General features: G+C 45.3%; 1 protein-coding gene across 2 annotated transcripts in view; it reads right to left on the reverse strand.

The window, feature by feature from the left end:
• Positions 1-8,967, reverse strand: part of Ube2h (ubiquitin-conjugating enzyme E2H) — a 96,208-nt gene extending 87,241 nt beyond the window's left edge. Inside the window, exon 1 of one of the 2 annotated variants that reach the window (XM_087656513.1) lies at positions 8,500-8,967. In XM_087656513.1, the coding sequence (XP_087512639.1) occupies positions 8,500-8,552 (53 nt within the window). In that variant the 5' untranslated portion in view covers positions 8,553-8,967. 2 annotated transcript variants of the gene reach the window in all.
• Positions 8,968-12,440: the final 3,473 nt, after the last annotated feature.

Consider the following 12,440-nt stretch of genomic DNA (forward strand, 5'->3'; position numbering starts at 1 on the left):
GCAAGGTAGCACAACCTTTAATCCCAAAACGAAGCAGGGGGCATGGGAGAAGTCAAGGCCAGCCTGGGATATATACTGCACCTGTCTCAAGGAAAAACTTAACCACTTACCTACCACATGGTGCAGGTTATTTCTTAGTCCAAAAAAAAGCACACATCCATACAAATGTTCACAGCCACTTAAAACTATAACTAATCCAAGCAGACTAAGGATCAAGATGTAAATTCTATCAGGCTTACAGGACATACCTGCAAGGTCATCTCAATAAATGGAGGCAGACAGATCTTTTAAGGTCAAGGCCTGCTTAGGCTACAGAGCAAGTTCAAAACCAGAAAGGATAACTTAGTGAAACTGTCTCAAAATTTAAAATAAACGGGCTTTCAAGACGGCTTGAAAGGTAAAGGCACTTGCCACCAGGACTGAGTTCAATTCCTACCACATGCTGGAAAAACCAAGAGCTGATTCCTACAAATGGTCCTCTCTGTACGTGTGGAACATTTGGTAATGATAAATGTGATTTACATACATACAAGTAAATGCAATTTTTTAAAAAAAAAAAGTATCTAAGCATTTAAGAAACAAAAAGGTCTGGGAATAAGTACAGTGTTTCAGACATTGCCTACCATGCACAAGAAGACCCTAAACCCAATGCCTCGTTCTGTACACACATGTCAAGACACAAACTTCTAAGTTACAGCACATCCAAACAGTAGAATATGACTCAGAGACCTAAAACTATACAATGAACTTCAAAATTAAGACCAGTGAAGAAAAGGGACATATGTACCCTTAAGGTCCCCCCCACCAGCATAGCTGTAGCCACTTTTGTTTCAAGCCACCTGCTATTTCATATTGCTGCTGTAATCTGCTGCCGGTCACGAACTCAGAGCAGGGTCATGCTGGTCTTATACCGTTATGTTCTGTGTGTTACGAATTTTGTTAATCTTAAATTCCACAACCATAAGCTTACATAGGATCCATCAAATTAAAGCATAATATCTCGGGTCTGTTATCCTATTTTGAGAAAAGCTCACCTTGGAAAATAAACCAGCTGCAACCTTCACTCAGAACCAAGCAAAACAGGGGTCAGCTTAAACTGTTAAATATGGGAAAAAGAACTGACTGGCCCTGCGGCCCCACCACCTTGTGTTTTCATATGAGCTCATAATGATTTTTGTGGGGTTTGCCTTTACAAGCTGACATAGAAAATGTTCGGGGTCATAGCCCCAGCCCCTGAATTCTGGGCTATGACCCTGATTGAGAGGGATGGGATACACATTCAATAAACCATCCTTGTCTGACTGAGAAGGGTGCTTGTGTGATCTGTGGGAGCACAACAGACACTCTATGATTCTATGTAGTATGGAAACTAACATTCTGTATGATACCATATATACTGGAGATAGCTGCTGTAGTGACACACAGTTCTAACCCCAGAATTCTAGGCACCAAGGCAGGTGGATCGCAGAAATCTGAGGCCAGCCTGGGTTGTATAATAGTAAGATCTTGTTTCAAGCTCAACCCTCTCTTTAAAAAAAAAGACAAGAGCTATGTCTGAGGCTGTAGAGTGGTAGGCTGACTGACCAGCACACAGGCATACACAGGCGCATGCACACACATGCACACGCTCCCATGATCTATAAGCATCTAAAAGGGGGAAGAAGTAACTAATGAGTAGTGTCTGTATTATCTCATCCATAGTTGGTGGTTTGTTTGTCATAGGATCTCACTATGTAGGTCTAGGTAGCCAAAAAGTGTTATGTAGACCAGGCTAGCCTCAACTCGGGAGGCTGTAAAGTGGTCTGTGCCATTGGGTTTTAATAACTACTCTTCAGCTGGGCTTAGTGACACACACCTTTGATCCCAGCACTTGAGGCAGAGGCTTTCAGGTCTCAAAGCCAGCCTGGGCTACAGAGTGTGCCCCAGAACAGCCAGGACTACATAAGGAGACCCTGTCTTGGGGTGTGGGGTGCACACCTTTAATCTCAGCATTTAGTGGATCTCTGTGAAGTTGAGGCCAGCCTGTTCTCAACAGAGTTAGCCAGGGCTAAACAGTGAGACACAACCCCTTATCCCAAATTTGTGTGTTTGTGTGTATGTGTGTGTAGGACTAAAGATAATCTTTTGAAGTTTTTTTCTTTCTTTCCACCATTTGAAAAACATAATTTTTAAGCGCAAGGCCCTGGGTTCGGTCCCCAGCTCTGGAGAAAAAGAAAAAAAAGAAAAAAAAAAAAAGAAAAACATAATTTTTATATGTATAAATCTGCATGTTTGTGTGTGCACTACATACATGCTTAATCCCCCGCCCCCACTGAAATAAAAAAGACTTTAGATCCCTTGGAACAGGAATTATGGGTAGCTGTGAACCACCATGTGGGTACTTGGAATAGACCTGGACCTCTGCAAAAGCAGCACGTGCTTTTGGTCACTGTGCCATCTCGACAGCCTTTGGTCTTCTGACACATGGTCTCTGAGTGGAGATCCTGCTGCGTCTATCTCCTGAGTGCTAGGGAAGTGCCTTTTAAAGGATGTATGTGGTACATTTCAGTGCTGTCTTCATAATACCCAGGAAACTGCTACCACTGCCAAGCAGATTCATGCTCCCTCAAACTGAGACAGGAGACACAAAGGTCAGGTTAGTCTTGAACTCCTGATCCTTCTGCTTCCATTGCCTAAGTGCCCCATATTTCTTTTATCAATTTATAGTTCTTCCCTCCTCTCAGCCTTTGGTCTGATTTCTGTCCCTAAAAAATAGATAGATACACACATACACACACATACACACACACACTCTCACTGTAGCTGTCTTCAGACACACCAGAAGAGGGCATCAGATCACATTACAGATGGTTGTGGCCACCATGTGGTTGCTGGGAACTGAACTTAGAGCTCTTAACTGCTGAGCTCTATTTCCTATTTACTTTTAACAGGAGAAAAGCAGTCTCAGAGCAGGTACACATAAACAAGAAATCCTGGAAAGAATATGTCACAGAAGAAGCGGCAACAGGTCAGGGTTTGAGGATAATTTCTACAGGACAGTCTCTAATTCCCAGACAACCACCCCCCCATCCCCCACCCCACACACACACTCTAGACCTCCAGAAGCAGGAAGTCCATGGGTAGGATCCAGAACCAGTTTTAACAAACCCTCCAAGTAATTAAGATCACACTAAGTTTGAAAACTATTATTTAAAGGATAAGATTGTGAGTGGCTGTTTTCTTTCCCTTTTTGTAACCTATATTTTCCCGCAATTACTTTATTATAACACTTTCAAAGCCCAACTACGTCTTTCATTAAAGTGTTTCATTAAAATACAGATTCTTTGGGTTTCCAGGTCAAAAGCTACTACATTGTAAGGATTATAGGATCTGAATTGCATGTAAATCTGCTAAAACTAAATGAGATGGATCCCAACTGCATGTGTGTAACACCAATCAGAGTGCAGAGGAAGTTACACTACCCAAACTAACACACCAGATCATCTTAAAACATGCTCACAGAGAAAGGGCCTCTCTGTCACACCTACACAAGATTTTTCCCTCATATAAGTGAATTTGTGGCCCTATTTCTGTTTTACAACTTCACTACAAAACTCAGAGGTTCCTAGTTTAACGAAAAAAAGTGCTATAATAATCCCAGTGTCACCGAAATCTATGCAGGGAAGACAAAAACTCAAAACACTGGGAGTTGCCAAGTCTTCAACTTTTAGCTTAAAGAGTGTAAGATTACTCTTTCATCTCGCCAACTCAAGAGCGAGGCCACAGGAAATGAGGGGCCAACCACAGGTTCCAATGGACACTGGGCTGGTTAAAAGACTGTCTACACTTTGAACACAGATTAAACAATGAATAACTTGGGGATAGAATAACTGCTGAGTAACAGCAAAGACGCCAAAGTTACAGTCTGAGATAAACAGCTCCATGTTTCAATGCTTTTGTTTTAATGTTTAAAAAACAAAAAGGGGCCCACACATTATCACATAAAATTACTTTTTAACTTTTCATTTAAAAAAAAAATCAGATTTTGTTGTCGTTTGAAACAGGGACTCCATGAAGCGGTGGCCACAAAATCCACCTGCTTTTGCCTCCCAATTATTGGGACTAAAGGTGTGAGACACCACGTCTGGTTAAAAAGAAAGGGGGGGGGGGTTGGGGATTTAGTTCCGTAGTAGAGCGCTTGCCTAGCATTCGCAAGGCCCTGAGTTCGGTCCCCAGCTCCGGGAAAAAAGAAAAAAAAGAAAAAAAAAAAAAGGGGGGGAGGCAATTTTGAAAATATGAAGAATTCAAAAAGCAAGGTGTAAGATATAATGCTGACCTGACATGCTGTTCTTCTGGGTTTAAAGAAACAATTTAAAAACTAATTCTGTAAGTACTACGTCCACCACAGAGAACTTTTCACTGACTCCTCCACATAGACACACAATGTCTGACACAAAGAGGGTGCACAAGTATTTAGAGGTTTGAACTTGTTCCAGAAAATTTCAGAAGCCCTACAGCAGCCACCAACTAGCCTTTCTGTAAATTCTAGCAAGCTTGGAGCTTTGGAGGTCCATCCCACCGCACCTTTAACCCCAACTGTAAGTCTCTTACGGACATTTAAAATGGCATATCCTGTTTTGTTACTGAGATCCTTCTGAAAAAGACAATCTTTGAAAAGTCATAGTATTCTAAAATTTCCAAATATTACAGCAATAGAAGGTTGTGCCAAGTTCCCATTATGATCAGATTCAGTTTTCTAGTTTAATCTCCTGAACATTTCTTGAACCTGAGTACAGGTTTTCCTTTTTTTTTTTAGCCCTTGGTTCTGTCAGCAGCTCAAGGCCTCCCCAGCCCCCACCTCTTTTGTATGTAAACACACTCTTGTCACACACTCCCATCAGCTGTTTGGTAGCTCCACCCCTCCTCCTTTTCCGGGTAGTAACAGAGCAGCCAATGAGCTGCGAGGAGCTGTGCCTGCGGCCTTTTGCCTGCATAGGCTTTTCCAAAACAAGCAGCTCTAGCCTTCAGCAGGGGCACTGGTTCACAGATAAAAGGCTCACCAGAGCTGTGCAACAGGGCGAGACCGTCACCCCCACCAACAAGGAAACCCATGTAATATGAGCTGTTTGTTCCTCCACCGGGGAGAACTTCAACCAATATTCCTTTAGGGCAAATCACACTTAAGGTCACCAGAGTCCCAGTTCCCAGACAATCTAAATAATCAGTGGTTGCCGCTGGAAACCTCAAAGATTGCTGGTCCTATGTTGCTCCCGAGGCTGGCAATCTACCTGACTGGCAGGCAAATGGCTGCACTATCCAAGACCCTCTTACAGGACCTAGGCTAAAGACAGTGGCTTTTATTCCACAGCGCCCAAGTCATGTAAATCAGCTTCTAGGCTTCTGTGGAGGTTTGCACAACCCTCAGCCGAGGATCAGAAGAGAAACAATGAATGAGTCAGAGTTTCAGAGCATAATGGCCCAGCAGATTAAGTGCATTGGTGCAAAACACTCACTCCCTGCATAACTTGGGAGTCGGCTATCCTACCAACCCAACCCGGCACAAAAGAAAGAAATATCACTGGCTCTGAAGGAGACCAAGTCTAGCAAGGTGCTGGAAAGCCGTGACCAATTAGTAACACACCCTCTTCTCTCCCTACCCCCACACCGCTACTTTCCTACTACATAGGCTGCTGCCAGACTGTAAATCCTTGTGGTATAATTATGCCCAGAAGACAGCCAAAAATGGGCTGAAACAGGAGACATCGATGAAACTGGCTATCAGCCTCTACCAAAGAAATCATGGAAGGACAACAAGTAACAGACATTCCTTCAGACCTTTTCTTTCCACTTCCTTACCACCATCTTTCATTTTTAACCCTCAGCACTGACAGGCAATTGTACCCTTCTTAGCAGCAGACTGGGGAACTCGCTCTTAAATTTTTCACTAAGTATACCTTACCCAAAAATTGTAAACTCCACTTGGGCCTACTGATGTGAATTCAACTCAGAAAGGAGGCCATAAAATCTCTCACTTCCACAATACACACAAACACACACACACACACACACACAACACACACACACACAAATACAAAAGGAAATCTGAAAATTTTTAATTCCCAAACGACATTAAACCAGAAAATAAACTTGAAGCAGAGATAGACTCTAGCTTTCAAATCAAAAAGGTTATCCTCTTATCTCAGAAATCTACAATTTTAAAGAGCCCTGCTTTCTTTTGTCAGCAAGAGAGGTGGGGAAAGAACAGAAGCCAACATCTTTGCCTTTCTTCATCCTCTACTAAAAATAAGCTATGAAATAAGCCACTTAGGGAGAGGGGGGAAAGAGACACCCTGCTGTTCTTTGTTTCCCTCTCCCTCGACGCCCCCCACACCAGCGGCCCCCCCAACCCCCCAACCCAACTCCTAAATGCGGTAATCATTCTAGATGCCACAACTACTACGTGAACAAAAGGCGCTGTGTGGAGAAGGCGTCAGGTCAAGTTAGGCCTCACTCTACCCTCAGTCTTTCAGAAACCTATGCATGAACGTAATCTGAGGATCTGACATCCATCAAAAACAGCTGGAATCCTCTCCCCCACTCCATCCCAATTATACATTAGGGTGAGATTTGCATTAGGTGTGATGGTTACTCTCAATTCAAGACAAAAATAACTCCTAAGTCTAGCACCATGTTATTTCCTAGTTTCTAAACAAAAATAATGCCCCCCCCCCCCACTGCTTTGTGTAAAATGTACACAGAGTCATGGTTACAAGTTTTCCTGGGGTGTGAAAAGCCAGCATTCCTGGCGTCATTCACGCATTTACAAAACAATCACAGTCACAAACAGCCCATAAAGAGTTGATTTCACATGTGCCTTAGGTGTGTACCTAGAATATTACCCTTTCTTACCGGCTGCTCTCTGGTCCTTCCTACTGCCCTTCCCCCAAATTCTAGATTCCAAATCCTAAAACTTGTGAGTTTAACCACTCTTCTTAATTTCTAGCCAGATCTCCCCCTGGACAAGGAGAAAACAAAACAAAACAAAACTCGTTCTTATTCCTGAAAAGGTGGATTAGTCCAAAAAAATTAAAAACAAAAACAAAAAACCAAACTCTTGCCTAGGCAACTTTCGTCCCATACCCCAAGTTAAAATCCTAGGCAAAAACTACTTTTTAAAAACTTCAGCAAATTCCATAACTCAGTTTTTGACAACCACCACTGATGTCTAGGGAGAAAAAAAAAAACAATCAAAACCAGCAACAAATAAAAGGAATTCACCTGAAGAATCTAGACAAACAACTTGAGTTATATAAACAAATCCTGCAACAGGGGGAAATGGTTGGGGGATGGGGGCGAGGCAGAAAAGAAACAGGAGACAGGACTTGTTAACAGCCTTTCACACACTACCGCCCCCCCCTCCCTGGGGATTAGCTATTTAGAACACTGGGCTCTCGCCCCCACCCCCAGAATTAGCCGTCAAAAAATAAAAACTTTTTTTAAATACTCGATTTGTCTTAGGAACCTTCGCGAATTTCTCTACTGGTCATGAAAAAAAAAAAAAAAATCAGCCTGGATTCCGACCAAAACCACTGCCAGGAGGACGCTTATCAGTTACAGCTCTCCCACTGCAACCTCGGGTGTACATAAAGTTGGGGGAAGGGGTAGAAAATAAAAGGTGTCACTTGGCCCAGATCAGGGCAAGCAGTCCCAAAGAACCGTACCCTCACAGAGGGAGTTTTGCTCAAGTGGCTATTTTGTTCGGGAGCTCCTTTCTCTCCTTCCTCCCAGCTGTCAGATCCACAATATGGAGGGTGGCCTGCCTGCTAAGAGGGCCTGGGGGTCCTCACTGCATGCACTACGAGTGGGCTAGGCTTTGTCAGTAGAAAGAAAAACAGGAAGGTTCTCCAGAACAGAAGGCTTAACAGGAGTGTCTGATTTAAAACACACGGAGCTCTTTATTACAAGAGGGGGCCCTGGGCAGACTACTCTCTTCCTAATATAGAAAGGAATTAGGGATAAAGAAGGTCGCTTGAGTTACCCCAGTTTAAGCAGCACTGTGAGTGAAAGGAACCGGGACACCACGAGAGGAGAAAGAAAGAAAGGGGGGGGGGGCTTCCCTCTCAGGAATTTCTATAATGAGTCCATAAACCCAAAGCTAGCAAACAGGAAGCAAAGACCCAGAAGATGAGCTCCCGGTGACGAAGGAGGCGGCTAGCTATACCCCCAACACACACCCCTAAGAAAGAGCCGTCTTAGGAATCCAAACGTCGTAGAGGGAAAGTCAGGGGCTCGGAGAGGGGGGGGTGCAGGGAGGGCGAAGAACAACGCACATCTCGGGGGGCTGCAGATAAAGGGGGACTGAAAAAGCCCTCGGCTCCGGGGAGGTGCCAAAGGGCCGCCGTAGGCACCCGGGGAGGGAGAGGAGGAGGCGCGGCCAGTGGCCTGGAGTGCCCCGGAGCCCTCGCCTGGGCACCCCCACTAGCCCCACACGCAGTCCGAATTCCCCTCCATGAAGGATACAGCTTGACTACGTCCGTGTCCATCCGCCTCTTGCCGGGACTGGGGGATGACATGGTGTCGCCGCTGCCGCTGCCTCCCCGTCGCCTGCGCCGCCGCCGCCTCTCTCCCCTCCTTGGCCCGTCTGTCACGGGCCCCGGGCCCAGCTCGCAGGGCCCCGCGGCCTCGCCGGCTCCTCGGCCGAGGTGGCAACACCCGCGCGGTCCCGTGGGGTCCGCTCAGCCGCCGCCGCCGCCCCCCGCACGGGGGAACACCGGGCACTGCCCCGCCGAGTGGGGGCGGGGACCGAGGCGCCCGCTCGGGCTGCCCTCCGGCTGAGGCTTAGCCGCGGCCCGGGCTGCCGCTGCTCTGCGCCGTGCGCCGCTCCCTCCCGCCTGCGCTCGCTCGTTCGCCTGCCCGCCCGCTCACGCTCTCGCCAGCTCCCAGCTGCTTCCTCCACAAGCCGACGACTCCAGCTCGGTCGGCCTCTCTACCCTAGCCTCGCTCTAGGCGCCGTGATGTCACCTCTGTGACGTCATCTGAGAGGCGGGGCGCCGGTGGGGTGGGAGGAGCATCGTCGTCGCGGTGTAAGCTTGTCAGGGGAGTTCTGGGAGTTGTAGTTCCTCTTTCTCCTGCCATCCTGCATCCCTCCGCCCCCTCCCCCAACCTCCCCACACAATTCATCGCTCAACTGCCAGTGTCGTTACCATCAACATAAACGATGTAGTAAATAATGGCAGTATGATTACATTCATGTGCTCCATGAACCACCCTCTCACACGGTGTTACAAAGGCTGTTTGGACACGGAGGAGGCCAAAGTGGCAATTACTCAGACTGCCGTCCAAATCTGGAAATTCCCACACCAGCATGATCTGTGCACTCTGCTCCCTCTTCAGATGAGATTTGCTTGCAGGAATTGTAGACTACAGTAAGGCTTCCCCAAAGCTTGCAAAGCAAGGTTCATTTACCCTCTATACAAACAAGACCAATGATTCCTGGACTGCAATAGAAGCAGCAAAGAACAGATAATTTGATACTAACATCCTCATTCTACAGAATTTGAGGTAAGTTGAGGTAATTTTAAAATCACAAAGGTGTGACTGATAGAAGCACCCCAAATAAGTGATAGTGTGGAACAAAGGCACAGTTCTGCCCTCCGAACTCCTATATCAACTGTGTGTTCATGACTGAGGATGCAGCAGTGTGAATAAAGATGAAATTTACACAGTCCTCCCAGAATGGACCAGAGTGTCACATCATCTGAGAACTAGTAGGAAAGGCCTCTAGAAAGGCCTTAGGCCTACTCAGTTACCATATGCAGTTGAACAGAGTTCTCAGATGGTTTTCTGAACAGTGAAGTTTGAGGGATCCCGCTCTACAGTGACTGTGAAGGCACCAACAAGGTATATAAGAAGCAGAAGAGTGTCAAGTGTTCTCAAAAGCTTTATCCATTGTCTCTTCCCGAGGATGCACACTAGGGCTTTGTCAGGTCAGATGCTGTGGGCTAGGTCCCCTTTAAAAACATTACACACACACACTCACACAACCAATGTTGTGAGACAGGAGCAACGGGCTAAACTGAAGATCATTGAGCCTATCATTCTACCCTTCAATATGACAGCTATTTTTTTAATTGTAACATACATATAAAACGTACAATGTTAACCATATTTAAATATTCAATGCAACAGCAAAAAAAACCATTAAATATTGTGCAACTATGACTAGTGTTCATTTCCTGAACCTTTTCATCAATCCCAACAGAAACTATGAACCTCTTAAATAATAACCCCTCTTCTCCATTCCTACCAGCCCCTGATAACTTCCATTCTATATTCTGGGGTAAAAAAGGACAATTCATTGTTTTCTCCTAGGAGAAATCTGTCAGCAGACATGTGTGAAAAGACTTCTAACCACCTTTATCTGATCACTTTATTGAAAGAAGAAAAAGAAAAAAAAAAACACAAAACAAAAAACAAGATTTGTCATTCTCACTGTCTGCACCAGACTCCCCAGGGTGTTGTTGCTACTATGAGCTCTCCTACCAGCTCCTCCACCCTCCTTTGCCTGATTAACTCCCACCACTGTGCTAAGACAGTGGTTTTCAAGCTTGGCCCAATACTTCAGAATCACCTGGGGAGCTTGTTAAGCTCACAAGTGTCCAGGAACTGCCACTGGGAATTCTGATTCGGAAGGGTTGGGGTAAGGCCTGAATATCCTTGTCTTTAACAAGCACGCCAAATGTTTCTGATGCTAGCTAAAATTGGAGAAACTCTGCCTTCAAGATTCCAATAGACATCTCAAATTTCGGGACACCTATCTGACCATCCCTTGCTGTTCAGTGCATTTATAAAGTCTTATGCCAAAAAGGCAGAGGCTATGTACCACACACACAGTGACCCGTAGTCACTGCCTTTAAAACCACAGCATATATACAGGACAGAAAAAGAGGGTCAAGGAAGGGACACGAGGAAGAAAGGCCTGGAGTTGGGGCTTAAAAATTCTACATGGGGAGTTGGGGATCTAGCTCAGTGGTAGAGTGCTTGCCTAGCAAACACAAGGCCCTGGGTTCGGTCCCCAGCTCCGAAAAAAAAGAAAGAGAAAAAAAAAATTCTACATGGTGTTTTCCTCTTCATGGACATTCATAACGGAAACTTGCAGACCACACTGATGGTGGCGAGGCCGTTCCCTCCATGTGTAATGGAGGGTTAGCCCTGCAAGCAATCTTAGCAAAGAAAACATCCTAAAGGAGAATCATGATGCTGTTTGTAGGTCGTTGGGTTGGGGCTTTTTTAAGATTTATTTCTGTTTAATATGTATGAGTGTCTGCTTGCATGAGTGTATGCGTACTATGTGCCTTGTGCTCTTGGAGGCCAGGAGAGAGTCATATTCCCTGGAACTCTTGTTACGGGATACAGATAGTTGTGAGCCCCCTTGTAGGTGTTGGGAACCAAAGTTAAATCCTCTACAAGAGCTGCACCGGATCACTGCAGAACCATTTCTCCAGCCCTAGGAAGTACTTTAACTCTTGGTTACTTAGGACTAAATCTACCCCTCCCTGTTCTTCATTATGCCTCAGTAAGCCGCTTGTATCCTTCCTGAGCCTCAAATTTCCTCATCTGTAAAATATAGGCTCCGATGTCCTACTCAGATTGAGTAGCTTGATGGAGTTCAATGGAAAAGGTCAATGTGAAAGTCTTAGAAGTTATAAACTGCTTTCCACAGGGGGAATGGGAAATACTGATGACCAGGTGTATTATGGGAAATACTGATGGCCAGGTGTACTCTGGGAAATACTGATGACCAGATGTACTATGGGAAATACTGATGACCAGGTGTACTCTGGGAAATACTGATGACAAGGTGTACTATGGGAAATATTGATGACCAAGTGTACTATGGCACTAGTACTTGTCTTATGTAACTTACTATGCTCTTAGCATCCCATTTCCCCCACTCCTTATACATCATTTATAGGAGGAGGTCATTAGCTTTGGGGAAATCGGTTTTGTTTACGTGCTTTTGAGGATGCTACAACATCCATTGTCTCTGTGGCGAAGGTAGGCACACACTTTTCTCTGGGTATTTTGCCATTTGTTCTTTCCTGAATGCACCTCCCCTAGTCTAACCTTCTTCCTTCCTGCTTCCATAGCTTCAAGGAACTCCTGAGCCTGCCCTGGGCTGAATAATAAATTAAAAAACTTTCCCTAGGGGGTTGGGGATTTAGCTCAGTGGTAGAGCGCTTGCCTAGCAAGCGCAAGGCCCTGGGTTCGGTCCCCAGCTCCGAAAAAATGAAAAGAAAAAAAAAAAAAAACTTTCCCACGGCTTTGCTAGAGAAAACTGAAGTTATTATTGAATCTGTTCATTTTGCTTTCCCCCTTTCCCCATGTTTCAGCCGTTCAGAATGTCAATAATTTACCCTAAGACAACACCAGGCTCTGGGAGTGTCTGTTTATACTTGTGC

The sequence above is a fragment of the Rattus norvegicus genome, chromosome 4 (genome assembly GCF_021556685.1).
Source record: "Rattus norvegicus strain SHRSP/BbbUtx chromosome 4, alternate assembly SHRSP_T2T, whole genome shotgun sequence".
Classification (NCBI taxonomy): domain Eukaryota; kingdom Metazoa; phylum Chordata; class Mammalia; order Rodentia; family Muridae; genus Rattus; species Rattus norvegicus.